The 15274-nt window shown below is 36.6% G+C and overlaps 1 protein-coding gene and 1 pseudogene across 1 annotated transcript; both read left to right on the top strand.

Moving 5' to 3' along the window:
- Positions 1-790: 790 nt before the first annotated feature.
- Positions 791-5994, top strand: LOC107647053 (putative serine/threonine-protein kinase PBL11; annotated as a pseudogene).
- An 834-nt stretch (positions 5995-6828) lies between these two features.
- Positions 6829-8680, top strand: LOC107604657 (cytochrome P450 CYP94D108). The gene has a single exon (XM_016306286.3). The coding sequence runs from the start codon at positions 6996-6998 to the stop codon at positions 8532-8534; it is 1539 nt and encodes a 512-aa protein (XP_016161772.1). The 5' UTR covers positions 6829-6995; the 3' UTR covers positions 8535-8680.
- The last annotated feature ends 6594 nt before the right edge of the window (positions 8681-15274 follow it).

Genomic DNA, 15274 nt, shown 5'->3' on the forward strand with positions numbered 1-15274 from the left:
GGAGTTTGCTACATGGACTAGGTATCTAAAAAATATTTATGTGTGTGTGTATTAACAAGTCAGAAAAATCCATTCAAACTAATTCTGCGACTGCTGCTTACATGGTTGGTGAAGGCATCTATGACGACGCTCACTACAAGAAAAAAGGCCTATGGTCACGCTCTTTTCTTGTCACGCTTTAAAAGCGTGGCCAAAAGTGGTCAACGGCCACGCTTTTTATGAGGATGGCGATAGATCATAGATTTGGCCACTTTTTTTGCCACGCTTCAAAAGCGTGGCCAAAAGGGTCAACGGCCACACTTTTGTAAGGGTGGCAATTGATTAGAGAAACGGCCACGTTTTTTTCCTGCCAGAGAGAAACAGTGACGTTTTAAAAGCGTGGCGATAGGGTTTCATTACGGCCACGCTTACAAAACGTGGCCACATCCTAGTACTCTTTTGGCACGCTTTAAAAGCGTGGCCAAAAGGTTTAAAAAAGAAAAACCCTAATGACCCGGCCCCCAACTCGGTCCCCACCCTAATGACACTCTTTCAACCCGGTCCCCAACCCTTTCACCCTGGCTACCCTAATCTAATCGATCGAGCTCACATCCCCTTTCACCCTGGCCACATCCCCGCCGTCACCAGCACCACCCTCGTTGCGCCGTTAGCCTCCGCTCCCTCTCCGCCTCGTCTCCTCGTCGTCGTTACCAGCATCCTTACCGTCAGCGTCAGCACTACCTCCCATCCTCGTTTTCTGTTTATACCGATTCCTTCCAAAAGCGAATACGACAAGGGATAATGTGGGAAGATGTCGAAGCTCAGAGGCGGCAACTGTTTTCGGCGTCTCTTGCTCGGTGTCAATGTCGGTCTTGCCCTTGTTGAAGGAATCGTTGCTTTCGTTGCATTGTTTCAGGTTCTTCTCCTTTTTCTTTCATGTTTCAATTCACGCCGGCATTGCTTTTTCGGATATGAATTGGTTCGTGCATTTGCAAATTTTAGGAGTTTTTTTAGCGTTGTGCACAATTTGGACTAGCTCTTTCCCCACGAGCCCAGAGCCACTAGCTCTTCCTCATCGCGGTGGCCCAGCATTCCATCATCGCTAGCGTCGCCACAACCTTCTTATTCCATCTCCCTCTTTGCTATCTGAGAAACCAAGAACAGGGCAAGACCCTGTTTTACTGTGCACCCGCCTTCCGCCACTGCCGATACCCCAGCGCCACCACTAGGCCGCCACCGTGTTGCTCCAGCCATTCACTCATCATCATCAATCTTTCCCTTCCCTTCCCCTGTTCCAATTCCCTGCTTCCCAGGTTCCCCTTTAATCTGGTTTAGCTCATTCTGTTTAGCTTGTTTAGTTCAACTAATTTAGTTTAGTTGAATTAGGTGGTTAGAGAATCTGGACTTGTTAGTGATTTTTTTTCCTTTGTTATAGCTAGGTTTTTATGATAAGTGACTATATTATTCAGAATTGGTAATTTCAATTGTTTTATCGTATCTGATTCCTGTGTGTATTTTTGCTTGTCGTTTACATGAATTTTTTTATGTATTATTTGATCGAAAATAGAAAATTATGCTAGAAACTAATTAACAAAGTAATGTTATTATGCTTTGTGTTTTGCAGTAAAAACCACTAACAACACTGAAGATATTGAAAGAGAAGAAGAACAAGTTTGAAGAGGTTCCGCTGTTTCGGTTTTGCTCCTTCGTCCCTGCTGGTGCCTTCATCTCTGCCATTCCCTACTCAGTCTTCTCTGCCATTAGTTATTGATTTTGCAGTTTATTGGTTAGTTTCAAGGTGTACTGCATTTTCTATATTTTTAAGATTTCTATGTTGTTTTCAACCAAGCATGGTTTATTAGAGAGATAACTTCATTTACAATAATTATTATATACGTGCTTCCCCTGCTGCCACAAGGAACTTTCGTCCGGATAGTGTGGTTGGTGAAGGTGGCTTTGGCTGTGTATTTAAGGGCTGGATCGACGAGCACACTCTTGAACCCACAAAATCGGGCACCGGACTCGTCATTACGGTGAAGAGGCTAAATCAAGAGAGCACATAGGGACATACTGAATGGCTGGTCAGTCTCATTTTAATGTATAACTTGTTTAGCTTAATAATGTTTTTGTGACTAATTAGCCTCCTAATATAATTAGAGACAGAAATCAACTACTTGGGTCAACTGGATCATTCTAATCTTGTGAAACTCATAAGTTACAGCTTAGAAGATGATCATCGGATTTTGGTGTATGAGTTTTTGACTAAAGGCAGTTTGGATAACCATTTGTTTAGGAGTAAGTCAAGTTTCTTTATGACCAGGAGCTTCTTATGTTCGCCCGCTTTCTTGGAACATACGCATGAATATCGCTCTTGATGCAGCTAAGGGCCTTGCATTTCTTCACAGCGACCAAGTAGATGTAATATACCGGGACTTGAAGACTTCTAACATCTTGCTTGATTCGGTAGGCAAATCACATTCACCTTACAAGTATTTCACACTTCATTTCTGAAATAATTCCTTTGTGTGAATGAAATGACAGAGTTAACATGCAAAACTCTCTGATTTTAGATTCAAAATAAGATTTAACATGTTGCCGATAAGTGTATTGGCATAATAGTAACAAGCATGTGTTTCTACCACTTCGTACTTCCCCACTCATCTAATTACTCTCCTGAATTCACTTTTCTTTATTAGCTTATTTACTTTATGCTTCCTATAGAATCATGTGTTTCAAATACATCAAAATGAACCCTAGGCACGCGTGTATTGTTCTTGTTAGTTTTGCGCCTTTCATTTCATTTTAGCTTTTGCTAGGTTAAAAATATGTTTCTCATTTGCAGGGCTGCTTTGGTGAATTCGCATAGAAAATATTTGAGCTTTCTAGGGGTTTTCACATCATCTTAGGTTCATTGCCGTCTCTGTTGGTGCGTTATTGTTACTTTGTTGTTGAATTAAATATCATCAGATTGGTATGTACGTGGCAAAATTCTAATTTAAGTCCTGACAAACAAATTCTTAGGTCATTTTTATTTTTGGTTTCTTTTAGTCTTAATGAAGTCTGCACTGTCCAATGAGTAATCAGTCTGCACTCAAATTTTTAACACTTACTTAGATAGACAATAAATTAATTACTTGACCAACTTAAGTAAGTTTTGTTGTATAATTCTTTTATATAGAAAAAAAGAAGCTTTAGATAAAAATGGTTATCCCTTCACTTTTTTGTCTAAGAAAAAACAGATTTAGAAAAATAATATTTTAAAATTGGGAATGCTATTAAATGGGTCATATTAGTTAAAATAAGCCTTAGTCAAATTTGAATTTGCTTTTTACTTATTCAAAATAAGCCTTATTTAATCTACTTCTATTGCCATTCAAGTCAAATGATTGTATAGAGTTAGTGAGTTTGTGTTTTTGAATAATTTAGTGTAGTTAGTGTACTTATTGCTTGTAAATTGCAGTGGCATTGTAGGCTAAGCTTTTTTTTAATGTTGATTAAATTAGTCATTGTGATGAGACACACGGCAAGTTCAATTTTAGTAAACAAACCTATTTATCAAAGTAGCATAACTTATAATCAATTAATCAAGTCCTCAAAAGATATATTTAGGCTATCTTGTAAGAAATTTGTGCTTGTGCTTTGCTCGAGTAGTGTCTATCACTGCTGCTTAAGTATGCTATAGCCAATGTTTAGTTTCTGTTAAGATATTTTTTTTTACTATTTTATTGCTTTAAAATGTCTCATAAAAACTTAAATTTGGTTAGTTGCAGTGGAAATGGATTGTGACTTAAAGCAAGCTTTAACTAAAATGTTAGTAATTTGAACACTAGATTTCTTTGCTTTAAGGAACACTTTGTCTGATAATTATGTCCAGCCTGAAGTTTATGACTATTCCAAAAACCAAAAGAAAATGTCTCACGTGAAACTTTGCAGATCTCAGAACACAAAATGTTGTTGATGAGTTTTTTCAGCCAGTATACTTTCATGGCTTCCCCCCCCCCCTTTTTTTAGTGTCAAGGTCAGGCAACGCATGTGTTGTTTTGGATTAATAAAAGGGGAGCAGGTTTGCATTTGGTAGTTTTTTGTGTTATTGGTAATTCTAAGCTCTTTCTTTTTCCCTTCCTAATTTTCATCCAACTTTAGGGCAGATAGTTAGACAGAAATTAGGTGAAGGAAGAAAGGTAATTATATACTCCCTCTGATTTTCTTCTGTGAATTGATGTATGTTTCACGTAGTTTTTTCTTGCTATGGTCTTTTAGAAATTAGTGTCTCCTTTGATGGTAAAAGATTTCTATCTGGAATAAACTGTTAACAATCTAGTTAGTAAGTAGAAATTCATCAATTTAATGCATTATAAATTAAATTGATATAAGAGATTAAGGTGTAAATGAAACCATTAAATCAAGGCTATTTATTGGTCTACTTTCAGGTTTAAGCTCAGTAGATTTTATATGTTACTTTTCTTTTTCTGGTCTATATTGATAGACGGTGCAGATACTTGTATTCTTTTTCTCGTGGAAACTTGAATAAGTTGTTCGCATTCATATCTTTTTCTTGCGCTGACTCTTTTTGTCAAGTATATCATTTTTATCTAGAGGCAACTAGTTAGATTTACATAATTGATTCCTTTTACAATGCTAAGATTCTAAGGAACACAAAAACCTGGTTATTGTATATATGGTCTTGCTGGATTCTGAGAGAAATAATGCTACTCAGAAAAGAAATGAAAAAAAGTAAGCCGGATTTTATCACTGACTTGAATAAGAGTTGCCTTTCTACAGATGTTGACAGGCTTACGTATTCAGTGTTGCCTCCTGATAATGGTATTGGGGAAGTTGGTCTGGACTTTGCTTTAGCCCAAGTCAATGGTCTATGGTGAGCTATTTCCTTAGTCAAATGTGTAGAGACCAAGACTAATATTTTGCTTTCTTGTGATCAAAATCTCTTGTTGATTATCACTGCTGATGTTATTAAACTAGTGTGTAGAGTTAATATGATTTTTCTGTTGGTTATGATCTGTGATATTTGTGCTGTTTTCCAGGCAGCTCTTGCACATAGCTTTTGCAAAGCGACCTATATTTATGACCAGGACATACATGTTTGTACATTACGACCATAAAGATTCTGTACAGTTCTTCAACACTTTTATCTTAAATTTTTATGGAAATAGGAATAACTATGTGCCCTTAAGAGGGCTAGAGGAAGGAGGAACAGTAAAAGACTTAGGATTTAAGTTGTATTATTTCTGTATTTTTTTTCAATTTTTAGTTTTGGAATTTGAACTCGAGATTTATTTTGTATCTGAGTATTAGTTTTTTAATGTATAAAATAATTATAGCAAAAATTATATGTCACAAATTATTGTTTGATTTGTCTTGTAATAAAAATTGAATATTATATTTGTAGGTTTGGTAATAAAAAATGACTGAAAATTTATATTTTGCAGCGGTGAAGGTAAAAATAAGAAAAAGTATTTGTTTTTTAAATTTTATAAGGTTGTCGCCACGCTTTTAAAGCGTGGCCTTATCTCGCAGTCGCCACGCTTAAAAAGCGTGGCCATAGCTCTCTCTATCGTCACGCTTTGAAAGCGTGGCCATATCTCTATCTATCGCCACGCTTCAAAAGCGTGGCCATATCTCCCACATACGGCCACGCTTTTGAAGCATGACCATTTGTAAAAAGCGTGGCAAAAGAAAAAGCGTGGCGATAGGTCACCAAAAATGTGGCGATAAAGCAACTGCCATGCTTACAGTCACCACCCTTTCAAAAGCGTGGCGATAGCTCAAAAAGCATGGCAAAAAGCTATCACTACGCTTTTTTCAACTTTTCTCACGCTTTAAAAGCGTGGCAATAGAACTATTTTCTTGTAGTGGCTCGACGCTTCCAGTGATAGTCGGCGAGGCTGTGTGTACTTTGCGATGGCTGCTTGCGTGGTCGGTGGAGATGTATGCGATGGTGCTCCACGCTTCCAGTGGTGGTCGGCGGGACTGCACAAGGCCAATGGTGGTCGGTAGCATTTGGGGAACATGGTAGCGGTGACCATTAGATAAGAACAACAACCACATGTATAATCACTAATCAATTAGAATTTGTGTGATTATTATTTTTACTCTGTATTATTAATAAAATTAAAGTAAAATTAGATTAATTTGTTAGAGTATTTTTTTTTTGTTGGACTGAATTTATACTTAATTGACTTTAGTTGACTACCCCTCTAATTATTTCCTAGCAGAATTTATTTTAAGGTGGCTACTCCAATGAAGATTTTATGATTGTCATCATGTGAAGATATTTCATTTTGACCATTGGATGATAGATTGTAGGGTTTGATTTTTATTTGAAGTAAAAGTGTTACCTTTATTCAAAGTGTTGCTAAACAAATAAGTTACATTTTTTAAATAAGGATCATCATGAGAAGATGTTTTTAGCATCTTCATGGGAGTAGTTGCCTTATTTTAATACTACATCAACAATCCAACGATAATTCATGAATCCTTGTATATAGTACCTCCTTGTTTTAGTCAACACAACCAATAGAAATCATGCGGTAGACTTGGTTCATCGAAAACACACAAGATAATCAATACAACAATAATATAATAACATCTATATGAATATCGAAATTAAACTAACATTTCTTTGTAAATTTTTATTAAAAATATTATTTTTATATCAAAATTAATTATTATATATATTTTTAATTTTTTATATAAATATATATAATTTAATTTATTTTTAATATAAATTTTATATTTTAATATTTATTTTATACTATTAATTAATTTTAATTATTAATTTTAGTATGCATGTGTATTTTTATTTCCTCGCAATACGTACCCATGCCATGCGTGTCAGCGTGTACTTATACTATCCACTTGTGCAGTATTGCCTTTGTCCACCTATAAAGCCACTAATATTAATCTTGCCAGAACAACAAACTACAAACACTGATATACACACCCCTCAAGCCTTATCATTTACTTCTTCAATTCATTCTCTTTAGATATTCAAATCCATGGAACTTTTCTCAACCCAAACCCTTCTAATTCTCTTCCTCTCCTTTCTCACCTTTCTCTACCTCCACAACCGAAACCCCAAAACTAGACCCCCGGGCTTCAAAGCCTACCCTCTCGTGGGCTCACTTCCTGACTTCCTCCTCAACCGCCATCGCTTCCTCGACTGGACCACAGACGTCCTCCGCAACTGCCCCACCCACTCCGCCGTTTTTCGCCGCCCCGGTAAGGTCCACGGTATCATCACAGCCAACCCAGACAACGTCGAGCACATCCTCAAGACCAATTTTCATAACTACCCCAAAGGTGAACGCTTCAACTACCTCCTCCGAGACTTCCTCGGCCAAGGAATCTTCAACTCCGACGGCGATCTCTGGAAACTTCAACGCAAAACTGCAAGCTACGAGTTCAACACCAAATCGCTTCGAAACTTCGCCATCCAAAACGTCACCGTCGAGATCCAAACCAGGCTCATTCCGTTGCTCCAAAGAGCTTCCAAATCTGAATCCGTCCTCGACTTGCAGGACGTTCTTGAGCGATTCGCGTTTGACAACATTTGCAAGCTAGCCTTCAACGTCGACCCGGCCTGCCTAGACGGAGGCTCTGGCGATGCCGCGGTCGGCGCTGAATTCATGCGCGCGTTCGAGGACGCGGCCACACTCAGCTCCGGGAGGTTTATGAGCGTATTTGGGTGGGTATGGGAGCTCAAGAAGTTTCTCAACGTTGGAAGTGAAAGGAAGCTTAGGGAATCAATCTGCACCGTACACGCGTTCGCTGATAATATCATACGGTCCAGAATGGAAGCAAAGGACCCCCACAACGATGACATGGACCTTTTATCGCGGTTCATGGCCGAAGAGGAGAACTCCCCTGAGTTTCTACGCGACATTGTTATAAGCTTCATTTTGGCGGGGCGCGATACGACGTCATCTGCGCTGAGTTGGTTCTTTTGGATTCTCTCTTCAAGGCCTGACGTCAAGGATAAGATAATCAAAGAAATCGAAACCGTTCGTGCGTCGTGCGAAAAGCGTGATTACGGGGAGGCATCGTTTGGGTACGAAGAGTTGAAGGAGTTGAAGTACTTACACGCCGCGATTACGGAATCAATGAGGTTGTACCCTCCCGTTCATGTCGACACGATGGCGTGCTTGAACGACGACGTTTTGCCGGATGGTACAGGGATTAAGAAGAATTGGTTTGTGACTTATCATACTTACGCGATGGGGAGGATGGAGAGTATTTGGGGGAGTGATTGCGTAGAATTTAAACCGGAAAGGTGGTTTGATGAGGAGGGTGGGGTTTTTCGAACCGAAAGCCCGTTTAGGTATCCGGTTTTTCATGCCGGAGCGAGGATGTGTTTGGGAAAGGAGATGGCTTATATTCAAATGAAGTCTATTGTGGCAGCTGCGATGGAGAGGTTTGAGATCGACGCTGTGGATAAGGACACGTGTCCGGAGCAACATATGTCATTGACCTTGAGGATCAAAGGTGGGTTGCCAGTGCGAGTGAGGCCAAGGGAGTGCGTGATGTCAACTGCGTGAGAAAATAATTCATTACTTAACGCTAAATATAGATATTTTAACATGAAATCGTTAAAGAGGAATATTAGGACCAGCAACTTTTGTAATTTATAACTATTAAATAGTTATTAATGATGGTTTTAATGGTGTGAGATTGGTGTGAGATTTCATCCAATGACTTATTTTTCTTTGCTGGTTACATGCTGGCCAGAATTTAACAAAGTTGCTCGTCCTTAAATTTTTCCATCATTAAATTTAAGTAGTTTGAATTTCAGTCATTTTACTTTTAAATTTATTTTATTTTTCTTTCATTTTTTTTTTATGTTATTTTATTCGATTCAAAGAACTTTTGATGTACTTTCAAAAACTAATACTCCTACTTATAAAATTAAGGAAATATTTGGTAACCAAAGAAAATTAGCCAAAAACAGCCATAACTTGTCTTATTTAGCATTTATTAATTGTTGCGACAATTAATGAATGCTAAATAAGGCAAGTTCTGGCTGTATTTTTTGTCTACCAGCATTACCCAATTAATGATAAGAGATTATACTTTATTTTTTTAAGTGTTAAAAAAATTAAGAAGATCCATTTTTAAAGAAGAATATATTTCATTCCCAAATCATTAAATATCAAACTACTTAGATTTGCTAAAAATCTATAAAACACTAGGTTATTGCGCTAGGTATAGGACTATAGGAAGTGTAGGGATTCGCATAATAATTAATAGGATAAACAAATGTCACCTCATTGTTTTCAATTTAATTGGAATTGAGTACCTGGAATAACAATTATACTCTACGTACAAACTATTTTACCATACAAGTTATTTTACCCTAAATCACTCTCATACGTACGATTTAAACACATATATTCCACGCTCCTCTTAATTTCACAGATTTTTTAATCGACGCGCAAATATATAACTTTCTTTTTCGAAAGGATTTCATTTTTTTTTTCGAATTTTGTCTACGTTTTTCTTTCTTCTTTTTCGTGCGTTCTCTTTGTATTCTCTTTTGTTGTTTTCATGCATTTCTCCCTGCATTCTCTTTCTTCGTTTTTTCTGATTTACTTTGTTCTCTACGTTTGTTTTTGAAATCAAGCTCTGAAATCATTCTGAAGATAATGAATGATTCAAATTCAGATTGTCAGCTGAACTAGAGCGAAGTGGATTATTATTTTGAATCCAATGAAGTATCTGAGGTGTGGCTAAATTCCAGTTAATGCTTTTGTTAGTAGTTTGTGATTATCTAGGTGAATAATGTTGTGAACCTTACTTGTGAAAATTGCTGTTCATTATTGATTATTTGAATTGAATGTAATGTAGTTGTTCTGATGAATCTGTCCATTGCTATCCATTTTATATCAGATTTTTTGGGGTAAATTAGACATGTTTTGGTGTAATAGGGGAGCTTTTCGGTGTATTTACAGGTTCTGACTTTTTCAATTGAACGAGTGTGAATTGTAATATTGTTTTGTATTAGTTTGTTTATAGTTTAAGATTTTATAGTTGAATTATTTTAGTTTTTGTTTGATGTTGATTTTATAGTTGTTGTTGCATTCTATAGTTTATCCTAACTTTAATATGGTGTATTGAGGAGTTGGAATGATAGGAGTTGGAATGATTTTCTGATGAAGTACAGTCTTGGGGACAACATGTGGCTTTCAGGTAATGTTGTTTTTTAAATCTGCAGCAAAGGTGTACATTGCATGTTTTTTGGTGTATGCTAGTTCTGATTTAGGTGTTTTTGTAGAGCTTTTCGAAGATCATCATTTAGGGATTCTAATTTATCTCGATCACCACTTCTGGGTTGAGATGAGAAGCACACAAAGGAGCGAAAGCATGCATACTTTTTTAACAAGTTCATTACACGAAACAGCTCACTCATCCAATTCGTTAAACAATACGATAATTGCGTAGGAAGCAGGGAGCAAAGAGAGAGAGAGAATTGGATGCTGCAGATTTTTATACTGTCATACCGTGTGCAATAAAATCCTCAATAGAAGCTCAGTTTCAACACGTGTATACTCACGAGAAGTTTACGGAAGTCCAAGCACAACTCAGAAGAAAGGTAAATTGCATCACAAGATCAAAGCACTCCGCTCTAGGCTATATGGTATACGAAGTTGTAGAATAAGTTTCCAAGTCAACATTCAACAAGTTTGTGGTTATGTATGACACGGTCACAGCCGAAGTGAAATGCTAGTGCTTATTATTCGAGTCAAGAGGGATATTGTGCCATTACGCTCTAAGCGTGTTAAGCTTTGAATGAGTAAACAAAGTGTCACCGAGATACATATTGGAACGATGGAGCAAGAACGTAAAGGGGTGACACACACATATCAGGAGCAACTGTAACACCCTACCACGCAGAGTCTTATGCTTAAGTCATAAAATAGAGGTGGTGAGGTATTATGACCTCTAAAAATAATATATATATATATATATATATATATATATATATATATATATATATATATAGTTGAAAAAGTTTTATATCTAGGAGCCTAAGTTTTCACAAGACATACATTATATATTAAATATGAGAAACCAAAACCATACTTTGGTCAGTTTCTCCCTAAGCTCAAAAACACCAAAATTCAAGCTTCAAGTTTCCCAATTAACTCCAATGATTCCAGCCACCAATGGTTTGTTCCAAGAGCTCCAATTCACCGATTCAAACTCCAATTTAACATAATTTTAATATAAATTCATATAATTCACTAAATTAGCACTAGGATATACAAAATTGGACAAACCACAAAGGTTTAGAATTTCTTTACCTTACCCATTGATGATTGGAGCATAATCCAACAATTATCCAATGTTAGATTACACCTATACCACCAAAATCATCAAAATCACTCAAAACTCAAACCAATTTCGTGGAGAAGGGGGACACAAAGAACTGGGCACGAATTATAGAGATACTTGATGACAAATCATCTTATGCTAGTTTTACAAGCATTTTTCATATGTTTCATTAGGTTTTATGCATTTTTTTGCACAATAAGTAAGTGATTGGAGTGGATTTTCATGATTATTTTGAATCAATCAAACATAATTTATTTTACACAAAATCATAGGTTTTATGTTAGAATTAATTGATTTCATGAATGATGCAAAGACTTTGTGAATTTTGGTGAGACTTTCATTGGTTGTTTGGTTGCTTGTAGGTGAAGAAATGAAGAAAAGGGAGAAGCAATCAGGGAAGCGTTACGTTCAAATAGAGAACGCCAAGCTTAGGAACACAAACAGCTAGCGTTCACTTTGGAAGTGAGCGTCATGTTCACTTTCTTAACTTTTTCGTGAATTTCAGCTTGGAGCAAAGGACTTGTGTTGTCCATACAGCGTAGGTGGGCGCTCAAAATGGTAACACAGCGCTCACTAAGTGAACGCTAGTGAGGAAATAAGCGCACCAAATGGTGCTGCGCTCAAAGAAGCAAACGTAGCGCTCAAATATAGAGCGCCAATGAGGAAAGGCGCGCACCAAGAGAGAGCGCTCACCAAAGGAGCAGTGCTTAGAATTAGAGCGTAGCGCTCACTAAGGGAGCGCTGGCTAAGCAATTGGCGCACCAAAGGAGAAGTGAACGGGGCGCTCACTTTGTCAACTGAGCGCTCCATTGGGAGCTTCACCAAACATCCCTGACCCACTATCATTCAAGGCCAAACCAAAAAGCCCACTTCAAGTGTTAAATGATGGAAATAGAAAGTGTATAAAGAGGAGCAAGTTTGATTTGAGAAGGACCTTTTCTTATTTTTAGCTTTCTCTCTTTTAATTTTCCTTTTTAGAATTTGGGGGAATTGGGATCAGATCTAAGTTTGCTTTCTGTGTTCATTTTTCTTTTCTTCTGCAACTTCTATTTTCTATTTTGGGTTTTGGACTGAGATTGAAGAACTCCACTGAAATTATTCATCTGAGAATCATCTTTTACTTTTCCTTTTTATAGTTCTAAGAATTGGAAATTAGATCTTAACTTTCTTTTTCTGTTTTTATTTTACTTCTTCTGCAATTTCTTCTTTTCTGTTTGGTCAAGAGAGTAATTGAGATCTATATCTGCTTTCTGTTCTTGTTACTCTTCTGCAATTGTCAATTTCTCTTTCAGGATTTCATAATTGAGCTGAGCTTTCTTGCTGTTTTGATTCTTCTGCAATTTTTCATTTCTGTTTTGGTTCTTCTGCGATTTATCTTCATCTCGTACTTCTTTAATCCACTACACTTCTATTTTCTAGTTGAATTTAAATCCCAATACCCAAATCCTCTTTATTCTTCATGCAATTTAAGTTTCCTAGCAATTTAGATTCAGCAATTTAAGTTTCTTGCACTTTAAGTTTCAGTCATTTACCTTTCTTGCAATTTAAGTATCAGCTTGTTTACTTTCTTACTCTTTAAAGTTTTTGCAATTTACTTCTTCTGCATTTTAAGATTCAGCCGATTTTCATTCTGCACTTTAGTTTACTTGCAATTTTACTTCTGTTAATCAAGTTTCACTCAAATCATCAAATATTCGCTTAACTAAATTCATCACCTAACTAAAATTGCTCAATCCATCAATCCCTGTGGGATCAACCTCACTCTTGTGAGTTATTACTACTTGGTGCGACCCGGTACACTTGTCGGTGAATTTATGTGGAATCATTTTTTTCCTCATCAATACTTACCACTTTATTTGAATAGAATTGAAGAAGACTCTGAGACCAACGCGTGGTAACAAACGGCTCGTCAATTGGAGCTCCGGATTGAAAGTTACATGAATTTGAATGGAGGTTAGGGTTTGTTTCAATTTCTCTCCCCTTCCATGTGTCTTCAGCGTTCTTCCAATGAAGAAAGAAGAAGATGAGCTGAAGCTCATTTATATTAATGGTTTGGATTGGGCCTTGGGTCCAATACGGGCCCGGTTCGTCCGATTCGGCCCGTTCGGCCAAATCTTGAGCTAATTTCTTTAAAATTGGTGTCAAAATTCATATTTTAATTAATTCTACCACATTAAACTCTAAAATTTCATTTTCTAACTTCTTGGATTAATAATTATTTTATTGGCTAATTATTTACTAATCTTACGGGTTTTATATCCTACCCCCTAACAGAAATTTTTGCCCTCGAAAATTCCAGTTATTGAAGAAAATGGTTAGAAATATTCTCCTTGGCCTCAACTCCTAGTTCGTATCCAAGTTCAATACTACATCCAATCTTTCAAGTCCTAAACATCTCAACTCTACTATGTAACCTAAATGAAAACAGGGTCCCAGCTCCAAACAGAACAAATTCGTTCCATGTATCCGGTATCACACTTACCTCGATCCTATCACGGCCAACCCACACCTATGGCTCTTCCTCGCGGACAATCCCTAGATATGTGCCCTGATTCCCCACATTGAAAACACATCCCCAGTCCGGCCCTGTGCGGCTCATCTGGAGCAGTCTCACCATAGCCATCCTGTAGCAGCGCCCACTTTTTGGAGCAATCTTCCGCAAACTGGCTCTTCTTAACCAGCTCAGTGAAACTCATTAGCCTTTGTGGATATACATAGTCGAAGATATCTCTCTTAATTCCTCTTTCATACTGAGCACACATCCACTCTTCATAATCGGCTGGATTTCCTTGACAAGCTTTTGAGAAACGGCACAAGTTATTGAATTTTCGAGTATACTCAGCAATAGACATATCGTTCTACTTCAGTTACATTAGCTCCAACTCCTTTGCAGTGTGGATTGCATGCAAGAAATATTTTTCGTAAAATTCTGTCTTAAATCTGTTCCAATATTTTGGTGTACCGATGAACGTTTTTTAGTGTATTCTGCATGCTCTTGTTTTTGACATTTTCTTTTCTTTTTTTATAATTTGAGATGTTGTTGTTTGCGTTGGAAATTAGTATCTTGAACTATCTAAAGGGATTTGTTTGTTTTAAATTACAATACATATACAATTCAATACCTAAGGAGGGTAACAATTTAAATTTCTGAATTACCATAACTCATGGTTAGATTTTAAAGAGAAATATGTAACCACGAAATTATGGTGTATTCCGAATATTTTTTGGTGTATTATAAAAGGAATTAAGTGTATTAGAATATTTGATCTTGTTTCTCTTGATTTTTTTGAATCTCTAATTAACAATTTTTGAATACAACACATACAGCTTCATAGAAGTTTATTTATGCAAATAAAATTTATAATAAGATTGGATTAAATATTCACAAACTATACAAAAAGTATGTGTTCAAACTAATCACAAATTATACAACATTAAAACACAGTAAAACTAATCACTGTCAATATCATCTGAATCTAATTGACAATATAAACTCAATAATGATGCAGACGGCTTGGACAATCTGATTGCTTCGCTTTCTCGAATGGCTCTATCTCTTTCTTGATTCATCTCATCAAATAGAATCCGCAAAGTGTATTCAACTCTGAAATGGTCCACCTCTGCCTACAATTTAAAGAAATTTCTTTTTACTAAACCCTGTTAATTTAGTAAAGTAATACAGAGTTATATATTTTTAAACATAATTACTTGCGTCCAATTCTCCCAGTCATATTTTCCCTTTTTAATGTTTTCTGGTTCAATTATTTCGAGCCATTTCATTACATAAACCACACAATCGAAGCTAAAAACAAAAATAAATTAGCAAAATAAAATAGGACAGTAAGAGAAAACACAAAATTTCTCAGAGAGAAAATTTTATACCTCATTTTTTGGCCCGCAATGTTGACATATGGCGGTTCAATTTGATTATCCCTTTTAATGAGAG

Source organism: Arachis ipaensis, chromosome B6 (genome assembly GCF_059453495.1).
Source record: "Arachis ipaensis isolate K30076 ecotype BB chromosome B6, ASM5945349v1, whole genome shotgun sequence".
Lineage (NCBI taxonomy): Eukaryota > Viridiplantae > Streptophyta > Magnoliopsida > Fabales > Fabaceae > Arachis > Arachis ipaensis.

Bases quoted from the DNA above. Each gene is read 5' to 3' on its own strand.
- LOC107604657 (XM_016306286.3), top strand. From the start codon at position 6,996: ATGGAACTTTTCTCAACCCAAACCCTTCTAATTCTCTTCCTCTCCTTT.